Source organism: Juglans microcarpa x Juglans regia, chromosome 7S (genome assembly GCF_004785595.1).
Source record: "Juglans microcarpa x Juglans regia isolate MS1-56 chromosome 7S, Jm3101_v1.0, whole genome shotgun sequence".
Lineage (NCBI taxonomy): Eukaryota > Viridiplantae > Streptophyta > Magnoliopsida > Fagales > Juglandaceae > Juglans > Juglans microcarpa x Juglans regia.
Genome location: NC_054607.1, coordinates 1617793 through 1630914, shown reverse-complemented (window position 1 = coordinate 1630914; position 13122 = coordinate 1617793). Strand labels below are relative to the sequence as shown.

General features: G+C 36.8%; 1 protein-coding gene across 1 annotated transcript; it reads right to left on the bottom strand.

Moving 5' to 3' along the window:
- Positions 1–224: 224 nt before the first annotated feature.
- LOC121240998 (eukaryotic translation initiation factor 4G-like) lies at positions 225–8532 on the bottom strand. Its single transcript, XM_041138534.1, is given in 14 exon segments — positions 225–784; positions 901–1095; positions 1757–3269; positions 3272–3844; positions 3847–4957; positions 5071–5751; positions 5754–5983; positions 5986–6508; positions 6884–6940; positions 7065–7138; positions 7332–7484; positions 7649–7797; positions 7993–8222; positions 8371–8532. Coding segments are annotated over 13 exon segments (5754 nt in total). The 5' UTR covers positions 8157–8222; positions 8371–8532; the 3' UTR covers positions 225–453.
- Positions 8533–13122: the final 4590 nt, after the last annotated feature.

Here is a 13122-nt window from a genome sequence, read left to right as displayed (position 1 = left end):
ACACTGAAATATCACCATAAAGCCTGCAAACTTGGAGATTCTAAATCACTAAAACACCATTATGTTTCATAGCTTTCAAAACAAGTAAATATTAATAGGACCCAAAGAAATTATCACATGGAATTTCACAACGCATTCAGGTTTGGAAGGCATCACCACTCACAGAATAAAAGAAGACTAATATGCCTCAAGTATGAACTCGCATATAACCAAGATAATATCGGTTGGAAAACTAAAAAATTTTCCGATGCTCAATTGAACCTTTCATAATTGCAGTTAACATTTCAAGAATAATATTAGGACAAGGAAAAGGAAAACACCCCATATATAGATCCCTACCAACCCACAGAAAAATATTATTTAATAAGTAGCCTAACATACTACAGAACAATTTTTCTTTCTTTCTTTCTTTTTTTTTTTTCCCTAGCAAGATACAATGAGCATCAAAATCCCCTAAAGAAATTTATCTAATTTCCTCGATCTGTTAGGATCTGGGGGCCGAAAATCCTCAAAACGCAAATTGGAGCTTGCCTGCATCTCATTTAAGACAGAATCCCCTTTCTCCGATTTTATTATTTCCAAGATGCTTCCAAGAACATCTGCTGCAAGCCCAACTTCCAGAAGGTGACCCGGCTCCTCTCCACCTTTATGTATTAACCGCCCAATCTCTCTAAAAGGGATCACATTTTCTGTAATGACTTTGGCAAAGATGCCACCAAGAAATTCTGGTGCTCTTGGGGCATCATTTACAGCATCCTCCAGAGTAGTCAGAACAGATTCAAACCTGGCCAGAAAGAGGGAAACAGAAGTAAGTAAATCAAACACTAAATATATATATATATATCTAAATAATGGCGAGCTGAAAAGACAATGACTAATAGACGGTTATATATCATTTACCCTTTAATGAGCTGGGTTTGATTCAACAGGCCATCCCGAGACTTCGAAAGATTGACTAGAAGCTTAGCCAAAAGATCCCTTTCCATGTGCTTCCTCTCAAAAGAGTCTGTGACCCATAAAGATACCATTGAGGGATGGAAGCTCGGGGAATTTAAATCTTTGATGCAAAATTCAACTTCTTTCTCGTCTCTGGCACTGAAATAAAAAGGTTATTCAGTATATTGATTTTTTTTTTTTTTTTAGTAGTAGTTCATGTTAACTGAAGTCAAGAAAGAACATTCTTAAATGTAACTACCAGTGGAAGTCAGCACAGGTAGTTATTAGCATGTTTACATAATCTACAGAAAGGCTTTGTTCCCAATCAATAAAATAGAAGACTACAACTTCCAAGAAAGCTGCCTTTCACATGCTACACACCTGAGTTCCAAATCTGACAGGGTACCAGATAAAGAAGTTTTTTGATAAGTGAGTACCACATAAAGAAGTTACAAGCACCACCACTTTCATGGAAGAGGACAAAACAAGTAAACTGAGCATCTCATCTTATGTAAAATTTCAGCCCATCTTTTCTCCAAAGAATTCCACCCCAATAAATTTGAGTGAAAAATCTATTAGTTCAAAACAAACAATGAAGATATGATAGCCCTCTTGATTTCTCACTTTCCAATGTAATCCCTAATATATGCTAGATGTTCCTTCAATGGACATAAAATAACTGGACATCACCACTGCATGAATGTATAGGGGTTTTAATGCAAGCAGCTATACACTAGCACGCACATGATGAAAACTTCTCTGAACTTGGAAAATTGAAACTGCATAACAAGACAATAGATGCATGCATAAGACATGAAACCTGTAAAATTCTTTAATTGCTGCCATGGACATTTCCCGAAGGCGTTCTTCAGGCCACTCTTTTTCTGAAGGGACATTTTGAGAAGTTGCACCCTGCCCTCGTGCAGGTGGTGATGTAGCAAGAGATCTATCGAGACTCCGGTCCGGATTCCTCAGGTCTCTGTTACCATAATTCACATTACGCTCTTGAGAACTCAAGTGGTCATAAGCAGCTGGAGCTGCAATTCTATCTGAATTATATCTTGGATTGAGATCCTCCCTTGTGCCATATGTTGTCCGCTCTGATGCAGTGCTGTAACCATTCAAACCAGCTGCCATTCTTCTGGAATCTGCAGGGGCTGGAGATACATCAGCTACAGCAGCACTTGGAATTGATGGTGATCCTCTGATTGACATTCCTCTCCCAAGGCCACCTTGAGGTCCCAGAGTAATAGAATCATCACCCATTGTTGGCCTCTGAGGCAAGGAAACTGACAACATCCTAGCCTCATAAGGCTGTCTTTCCTCCAACCGAATATCCTGATTGCCATACCCACGAACCGGAGTAGAAACTCCACGGAAACCACCCATCTGGGTATTTGGGGAAGACAACATTGTTGATCCTCTTGGAACGAAGTCCATAGGTGTTCTCCTGACTGACTGGTTCATGCTTAACCCACGGCTCAACCTGTTGGATTGTGCCTGCCGTTCTTGAGCAGCATCCCTGTGCACTTCCTCAATCTTTTTTGGCCCTTCAACTTTCCTTCTCTGTTGCCATTTATTCTTTCTCAAATCCAATGCATCCTTCAACATAAACCTGACCCTAGAAGATAAGTTCATATTAGTAGATAACAACTTCATTCCATCAAAATATGCGTCCATATGCTCTTTAGCTTTGGGATGATCGATCATCTCTCCAATAGTACTCATCAATTTGCACAAAGCCTCAACATCTTCTTCATCAGGATTCTGATACTGGCCCAGCAACTTGTGGATGCATGCGTGCATTATTCGCTCAGTTAACATTCTCTTCTTGTACAACTCCCCAATTAATCTAATATTACCCAACATTCGTCTCCGAGCCTGAACTTTCTTCTCTTCTCTTTCCTCTGCAGACTGCTTGATGTCACCCTCTTCATCAGCTTTATTAGCTTCTTCTTGCTCTCTTTCCCCTCTCTCAAATTCCTCCTGGCACTTATTCAGAAGCAATCTCTTAAAAGTTATCTTCTCATTTTCTTCATTGTTGAAATCAGGCAACTCCACAGCCAGATGACAACAGAAATTGGCATACATCTCACAGAAAGTAGGCTCCATTAAAGCTTTGTCAAATATCTGTGAGATGATGCCAGTAAGAGTCATTGCATTGTCAATTTTAACCGCTTTTACTTGCTCAAAAAGTTTCTCAAAGTTCTGAGGAGTAAGCTTGTTTAAAATAGCTTTCAATTGCCTTTGCTTTGCCTGTTCCTCATCTGTCACGTTACCCACTTTATATTTCTTCTCAGCTTTGTGCATCATCAGTAATGGAGTCTGAGGGAAGGAATTAAACCTTTTTGTTGAATATTGGTACCACGCAACCACCTGTCAGCATCGGGATTATTTCTAGGCACTCCTCCCTGAGGACCCATGGATGGCCCAAAGAACATTCCTCCAGCATACTGCATAGGTGTCTGTCCACGTGGGTTCCTGAGAACACCATAATTGCCACCTGAGCCAGGCCGAAAACCTGCATTACCTCCATAACCAGGATCCTGACGCACATCCCGCCCTGACCCAAAATTACCAGGTTGTCTGCTCCACTTGTCTTCCTCAGCCATGCCACTACTACGGCGGTCTGTTCGAGATCCCCCACTCGCTCTATCTATGATTCTTCCAGGACTAGGGTATGAATCGCGCTCAACAAGATGAGAGCTATTGAAATTAGCACTCATCACAGCCTCTGCTATATCTGCTGAAATCTCAAAATCTTCTGGAAGATCAGTGCATTGCTCCGAAAATTTAATGAGGAAATCTCTGGAATACTTTTTGGCTGTAATTCCATCTCCATCATTGTCATAATTATCCACTCTTCCATGGATCTGTAGTCCATTATCTGAAACTTCTAATTTTGGGTAGATATGTCAGCGGCATCTTCCCAATCATCAGGTTCAGCTTCAAGCAGTCCTCTCTTTTCACTCGCTATGGCATCTACTTCGACAGCATCAGCAGGTGCCTCCTTCACATGCACATTAGAAGTACTCTCAGTACATTCTGTAGACACAACAGTTTCTTTCTTTTCCTCTGGGCCCTTGTATGCATTATAAAGATCAGACGTTGACCCAGCAGCATCAGCCTTTTGAAGAATTTCTTTTCTCTTCTTCTTTGCTTTAGCAGTACTCTTTGCCCTGTTCAGATCAGGGACAGGTTTATCTTTGGAACCTGATGCTGCAGAAGAGATCAAACCACCAATGTCCTCTGCACCTTCCCCTCCATGTTTTGAAGTAGCTTCTGCAAATTGATCAGGTGTCATAATGGGAGCAGACTGCTGATCTGATATACCAGATACCGTAACAATTTCACTACTGCCCAAGCTATTGCTTCTGCTTGACGAGGCATCCAAAGTTGAGATCTTCTCACCATTAGGACTTCCACCAACTGTGGAACCCAAAACCTTGGAGTTCAAAATTTCTAGATTATCAGTCATCCTGTCGATTCCTGTAGGACACCTCACAGGTTCATCCAGCCCCCTCTGTTCAGCCTTTAAAGTTAGAACCTCATCACTTGCAGTAATTTCCTTAAGAACAGACTCCTGTCCAGATTGTTTTCCCTCAGAAGATTTTAACAGAATAGGTTCTGAAGATATCTGACTACTGTTAATATGTTTGGGCCCTTCAGGCAATCTGCTTTCTCCTTGCTCATCTTTTCCTGCAGCTTCATGGGCTAATTGTTCATCCTGAGAATTGGATTTATCTAGATTAGCATGACAAACAGTTTCAGAGGTATCAACAATTATTCTGGCGCCAGAAATTTCAGATGAGACACTGGTGACACCTTCGCCAACACTGTCAACCTTTAATTCAGAAGCATCAGTAGCAGCAGCAGGAACAGTTGGTGGCGATTGCTGAGATGAAGAAACTACTTCATTAGTCACGGGTGTGGCATTCGCTTTAGCCAGTACAGCTCCTGAAACTCCACCATTAAAAGATGTAGAAGGCAAGTCTGAGGTTGACGCAGATTGGCTACCAACCTGTAGAATGTAGTAAATTTTTGAAAAAATAAAATTAAAAGAATAGGAAAATGCTGAACTAAATTGAAGGGATGATGAAAAAATGTTAATGCACAAATACATCACAAAAGTACCTGCAGATGTGATTGGATAAGTCCTTTCTTGCCTGGCTTTTTCTGATCTTTAATAGAGTTTGACCTGTCAATGGCTTCCCTTCTTCTGCCTTCATTATTGGGCACAACTGGTGCAGATTCCTCAGTTGGTGAAACTGAAGCCAAAGTAGAGTGATTAGATACAAGGCCCTCAGGAAGACCAGCATCTGATACTGACACTGGCTGATTTGTTTCCACTGACAAGGACTTGAACGCCAATGATTCAGTGCTAGGTTTAGGCTGCCGTAAAGATATTTCTGAACAAATCTCAGAATCTCTTTGAGAATGTGATGAGCTAGATTCCACAGATGGCCTCACAAGTTTAGGAGATTCAATCTTTTCAACACGTGGACTATTTGGCAGCAATGAGTCTGTAGCCTTTTCTCCAATATAAGAACCAGCAGCAGGTTTAACTGTAACTGGTGTCGTTGTCGATGGAGCAGAGGAGATTATGTTATGTACATCACGAGATTGTTCCATGTTTGGTGGATCTGCAACACCATGCATTTGGGTCCCCATCTTATTTACAGGTAGGGGATTATGAGCAGGTGGATTCATGAATGCCAAGTTTTGGGAACCCTGGGGAACTGGATAATTAAATCTTGAGGCTTGAGAATTGGGTGGTACGTGGCTACTTGTTAAAGAAACAGAACTTGGGGTCGATAAAATATAGAACTGGCATTGTAAGAATTGGGAGAATAAAAGTTAATAGGATGAGTAGGTCCATATGATGGAATAGGCTGGGAATGAGGAGGCACATTAGGGTGAGACCTAGGGCCTGATGACCCAACATCTGAATAGGAATCTGCCGGTTTATCAAAATTCAACTCTTCATGTGTGTCTGGATGTGTAATTTTAACAGTAGTTTTACGAGGACCACCAAGTTTCCCCCCTGCTGCTGGGGGTATTGTGGAGTCATGAATCCCATATTGCCCAACTGAGGGGGTAACTGAGGACCAATTTGAGTTGTGAAACTCAGCCCTTGGCCTTGATGAATGAGTCCTTGAGTCTGCATGGGAAGGGGTTGGAGACCTGGAACATACATAGTCTGTTGCACTTGGGATGCATTTCCCATAGCTAAAGGTCCAGTCAATGGCATTTGAAGTGAAGCAGCTGCCAAACTCTGGGATTGAATCTGTTGGTTGGGGCCACCAAACTGCACCGAACCTTTAGGCTGGTGAAATGGCATTTGCATGGACATACCAATCATAGGATGAACAGATGGTTTCTGTGGTTGGCTTGCTGGCGGTGCAGGTGAGACTTGTGCATCCTTTCTTGCCTTGGGCACTGAATGAGCCTCCCCAGTATTAGATTGGATTGCAGTAGCTACATCCTTTCTTGGTAACTGCTTAGGTGCAGGAGGAGCTGGCATCGGAGGCACTGGCAACGGAGGAACAGATCTAAAAGAATCATGGCGTGCCTGCAGGTCAAAAATCATAGATGTTTTTTAAATCGCTCAAATATAAATGCCCAGAGCCGTAAATTTCCACCCACAATGATAACTGGTATTATCCAAACACCGACGAACCACAATTTCTTTTGATAAGTAATCAAAGAGATCATTGTAAAAATCTAAAAGGCATAGCACAAGAACACGGGAAGTACACAAGCAACCACCTGTCCATGCACAAGTGAAATGGCACATAAAAAACATGGCAAGTTTTAATAGTAATCAAGTAAATTTCCACAAGTTGAAGCATAAAAAGTGGGAGGATAGTGTCTATCAATAAGCATCAGACTTATGATGGATAAGCAGTCCACATAATGATATTGGGGGAAAAAACCAAGTAAAAACCTGGTCTCGTTTCTGCTCGTCCAAATTTGGTGGCGCTGAGCTAGTTCGAGCAGGAACCTACAAACACAAAATGACCACAAGTATTTGACCATGTAGAGTGAGATTTAAAAAAAAACACTGACCACCATTCTACAGAAAAATCAAGAATGTGCATTTAGTGGATGTAAGAGCATAAACATACCTGCATCCCATTCATGAAACCAGGACTTATGGACCCAAACTGAAAGGGGAATGCTTTGGACGCATCTCCGGGGGCTAATCCACAGGAAAACATTAAATGCATATCATTAGTTCATTTGTCTAAGACTCCAAATCACTGTCAAGATAAACTCTTTTTCTTTTTTTTGGATAAATCACTGTCACGATAAACTGAAGTTCACAAATGATAGAAATATTTCTTTTGATCAGTCACAAATAATAGAAATATAACCAAAGCTTCTAGGCATACACTTTGCGGGTGTTGTGGGAGCTGTCAAGTCAGAGCTCACGGAGGCAGATTGAGAAGTTGGAGCCTTCGGAACAGCTCGGGTGATTCTCTGAGGAGCCAAACTCTCAGCCGGCTTGGCAGCTGTGCTTGTAACCAGCACATCAGATGCTGCTCCTATGACACGCCATAACAACAAGCCCCATAAGAAGGATAATGTTAACAGATTAAGCAGGTTAAACAAATCGTTAAAATAAACAAAGCTTCCTTCAATTATAATGAAAACCCACCAACATTCACCAAAGAAACTCACAAAGGTTTTTTTATTGTTTAAATCATACCATGTAATTGGGGCTGTACATGAGAACCATTCTGCAGAACAGTACCACGCGGTGTAGAAGGATTACTAGACTCCGACGAAGATGAGTTCACAGTGGGCACGCTTGCCCGGGATTGCCCTCCTTGTACATTATTGTTATTCTTCTTGAAACTAAAAAAGCACACCCCAAAAGAAATATCAAACCCAAAATCACAAATCACGAAATAAACAGCCCGAATCCCTCTATACAAAACAAAACAAAAACCAAAAACCCTGACTTCCCCACAAAGCCACAAAATTTAAAAATATGAAAAATTAAATAAAACGGCGAAAAAGATTCGAAATCACAAACCCTAGCAATGATACCTGCGGTTGAAGGATTGATTGTATGACGGAGAAGGGGCGGGCCCGCCGCCCTTACCGTAAGCGCCTGAGGAGCCCCGCTGCTGATTGGAGCTCGTGGATCGCCTCTCGGATTTCCTATACTGTGTCGTCTCGCTCTTATCCGGCCTCGATTGATTGTAGGACATATATCCCAACCCTTAGATCCCCTCTATTTTGTTGCGCTTTGTAATTTATTTTCCTCACAACTTTCTCTGCAGCCAGCGAGCCAGCCAAACAAGATCCAACCACAAGAAAGGAAAAAAAATTAACAATGATAAATAATCACCCCGACATTACAGCAACAAAACAAAACCTACACACGCATATATAAAATTACACATATGGAAGAGAGTGAGGGACCTGTAGAGTGAAGAGAGTAGAGCGAAATTAGGGTTTATTGGACGTTCATCGGAGACGGTGAAAAACAAACTGGAGAGAAAGAGAGAGAGAGAAGAGGGAGTGAGTGATGAAAATAATAAAAATAAAATGTAAGAGAGAGATAGATAGGTATATAAAAATAAAATAAATAAATAAATTTAAAAGAGAGAGAGAGAGAGAGTTTTGGGGTAACAAACTAATGGTCAAATCAACTGCGTTGTTTTCGCTCTTTTATATATTTTTAATATTTTCCCTTTTTATTTTGTACTTTTGCCATATATTTCTTTATATACAGACATGCTCTTAAAAAAAAAAAAAAATAGCTTGGAGATTGTAGTAATTTTCCTTGGTACACGTGTTTATCATCTACCTAATTATTGTCTTATCAAAGTTTTAATTGTAACATTAAATATAAGATTTATAATTAAAATAAATTATTTTTTATTGTGAATTTCAATTTTTTTTTTTATTGATATGAGGAGTTTGAGAACAAAATTTCAACTAATCTTAAATGGTACATAAAGGCTCTATAAAAAAAATTTATATAAGTGCATTCTGAACAGTTCAAAAGAAAATTCGATAATTCCTATAAATTATTTGTATTTAAGAAGATTTGAAACTTATTAAAAAAAAAAAAAAGAGTAAATCACTAAAACCAAGATCCTTACTATTTAGCCAACCCGTAAGTGAAATCAATCGATTTAAGCCATTTAATTCTTAAAAAAAAAAAAATTAATCACATCTCTTGATATTCTCTAACTTCTTCATATGTCTATTTATTTCATTTAAAACTTTGAAATTCAAACATAGAACTCTTTAAAAAATATAATTCTACCTACTTATAATATATATATATATATAATCCAGCCTTCTTGAATTTCAAATTTTAAATATATTTATAATTAGCACAATGATGTTACATGAATGTTATATGTAAACGAGATAGCTTTTGTGACATATCTTTTGTTTGTTGCTGAAAAGATTTTCAAAATGACATGGTTGGAATATATGTTTTGTATTTATTTGCTTGTTTTCTTTAGGTAGTAATAAATATAAAGTTGGAGTGCATTGATTAATCATGTACAAAAAATAAGATAACATCACCAAAATCTTTGCCATCCAAAAGTCAAGCCCACCCTATAAAAAATAAAATAAAAATATAAGACTGTGTCGGTACATCTCGTGGACCAAATTTCATGGGCGACACAGTACTTGGTTATTAACCGATTATCCATTAAGATATATTTAGATCAATTAAATAAAATATTATTATTATTTAAAATTTTAAAAAATTTAAATTATTTATTATATTTTATATAAAAATTTAAAAAAATTATAATGAAGGATCAGATTAATTGTAAATATTTTTATATCCAAATATGGCTGGAGTAATAAAAATAAATAAATAATTTTTTTTTTTGTAAAAAAACAACTCTCTCTTATTTATCAAGTTGGGTTTTATATTGGCCATTGGGGTTGACTACAAAAAGTTCTAAAAGGTTGCATCCATGAAATTCTCTCTTTCACATTTCCTTAAATTCAATAGAAGTTATTCAGCTCTCTCTCTCTATATATACATATCAAATGTGATTTAATATAGTTTTAAATTATGCATAGTTCGTGATTAAAATAAGAGTAATACAGTCACTTTTGTAAATTTTTTGTGCACTCCGCTTGTGTGATTAGCCAAAGTAATTATTTTATATTAAAAAAATGTGAGGCAGCCAATCACATTAGTGAAGTGTCAAAGTAATACGTAAAAATGACTGCACATAGAGATTTGTTTTTAAAAATGATAATATGTATAAGTCTCAAATATACAAGTTTCGAGCATACATCTTTTAAAAAAGTGGATCCCACAATATAAAAGTGTGAAAAACTCACTTTTTATTTTTATTTTATTATTACAAAAAACTTATATGAAACTTATACATTTGAGATTTGTACTTAATATGATTCTTATGGTTATTTAATGCCCGTGAATTATCGTTTCTATCTTACTTCTATTCCAAAATAGGCTTGAAATGAAACGTGATTCTATCCATTTCATGCTGAATAAGTATTATCCATTTCATTTGAAATTGAGAAATAACACGTTACTGATTTAGGATCCTAAGCTTATGTAGTTGTTTGAGCTTTGTAGGCCTTCAGCCTAAAATTGCAGCTGCCACTTTCTTTGCTACTTCTATCTTGAATATTGGATTTTGGTGCACTTTAAAAGTATTTTCAATTTGTGTGGTGTATGTTGGATTTTGGTGGCTTTTAAAAGCATTTTTCAATAATAAAAAATATTTATAGTTGTAGGTCATGTAATAAATACAAGATCTATATAAAAATATTAATTATTTTAACCTTGAATCCCATTATTTTTTAAAAAGATTACATGATATTTGCACAACTTATAACTATATATAACATTACTATTTAGAAAATATTTTAGCCACAAAGAGATTATATAAAAATAAATTTACAAATTGATATGGTTTGATGTAGTATATCACATTATAAAATTACTTTTATTATAAAATAGATATAATGAATTATATGAAACTATATTAATTTATGAATTTACTTTATATAATCTCTTTATATTTATATTTATAGCAATTGTCTTACCATTTTTCAATTGGAATTGGTTTCAAAGATTCGGAGGCAATGGAAACTTTAAGCGATCATGAAGCATTTACCTTTTTATTTCTTTTGGGCTCTTGGATTTATATGTTGCTGAAATTACTAGAAAAGGAAAAGTAAGTGTTGATTGAGGACGACCAGATTCTTCAAACAAATCCAAAAGAATATACTTGGGCCGGTTAACTCCTTGGCAGGCTAGTGTTGTGTTGTCGTCTGTTTGCTGTGGGTTTGTGCCCATCATCATTTTGGGCCAAAACTTTAAGCCCAGTTTGGACCATAACGGGAATTGAATCGTTCCAAGTCCTGACAAAATAGAAAAAATATAATTGTAAGCGATTCTGCATACTAATACGTGTATTTATTCAATATGATTAGTCAGAAAATAGATTTTATTGAAAAGTACTAATTTGAATTTAGAATATAAAAGCAATAATATTAATATACAGATTGGTACGTAAATTTGTTTGTACATAACAAAACTTGACAAAATATATGGGTTCATGTATTCCTCCAAGAACATCGAAATTTTATTGCTAAACGAGAATCAAGATTTATAACTTTAATAAAGGTCCATATAAGAGTAATCGAATCCATTTTTGAATTCAATAAATACTTTATCAGTTAATGTTATTAAAAAAAAATGTCAAAGGGAACGAAAGAGTTGCACCAATGAAAAGCATTGATGGTGTAATTCCATTTTCTACTAAAGAAATTAAATGAATACTTTCTCGGATGTTAATGTTATTCAAAAAAATAAAATGCTAAAGGGACCGATGGGTTGCACCGATAGTGCCCATTTTATCAGTGCAACCCTTCGATCTTTGTAGAAGGACCCTTCAAATATTATATAGTCTAGATTAATATGTATTTGAGTCCGAACCCAATACTTAATACATATCATATCCCTTGAGAGTAACATAAGGACTAATGATCTACTAAAAAGTGGCAAGGTTTTTATATTATTGGTTCAATATAATACATATCCATGATAGATATTGAATAAGAAGTCCCAAAAAAAGATTTTAATAATTGGCTAAAACAGTCAGTTTGGCACCTCTGTGAAGTGGACTCTACCTTGTATCAGTGTCTGTGTCTGAGTACATCTTGCTCAAAGAAAACATGATAGAAATGCAAAGGGAAAGAACACCCCCACCCCCCAAAAAAATGAAAGTTTAATTATTAGTTTGGGTAGTGAGAATATTTGAGAAGTGTTGAGAATGTTTGTGAATAGTAATGAAAAAGTAATAATAAAATATTGAATAATCGTAAAAAGTAGGTGAAAAGTAATGAATAGTAAAAAAAATAGATGAAAAATAATAATAAAGTAAAGAATAGTAGTGAGAGTACTTGCCAAACACATTGTAACTTCTTGGACGGACTGTAATGGAGGAAGACTATTTTCATCTTGTCGTTTATCTTCTTAAACATCAGGCTACAGAGAAAATGGATCCTACCATTGTATAAACTTACAATCAGGAACTCCCAAAGAAAGGGCTGAAGTACTAGAAAACTCTTTTGCAAATGAATTTCTGCCAAGCAATGTCTTCAATCTGGATGGAATTTCTAAGTTAGATAAGGATTCCTAGGAGTGGAAGTTGATTGAACTAAAAAATCTGGTCACTTGAAGAGAATCTTGAGGAACTTTAGTCAGCATCAAGCACAAACTACGTCGCCAAGTCAGCTACTGACATGAGGCCTAAACAAACGAATGCACAATACATCTTAATTGGATTTTATCCCATTTGGAATTCGTCACAAAGTACCTCCTTAAGTAGCCCTAATTTACTTGTAATTGAACTCTTTCTTCTTGTTTTAGGTCATGAAATTTGACATTTTAGTTCAATTTGAAGGCAAAGCGATCGGTCACAAGCAACATACCATGATGCATAAAAAGGGTCATATTAGGCCAGTATTCGATCCAAGACACTGAAATATCACCATAAAGCCTGAAAACTGTTGGGGAAATCAACACAGCGGAATGAATAAAAGCGGAAATAAAGAGTACACCCACGCACACAATGACACCAAGAATTTAACGTGGTTCGGCAACTGCTTACGTCCACAAAAAAGAGCTTCACTAATAAATAGTGAAACACAAGAAAA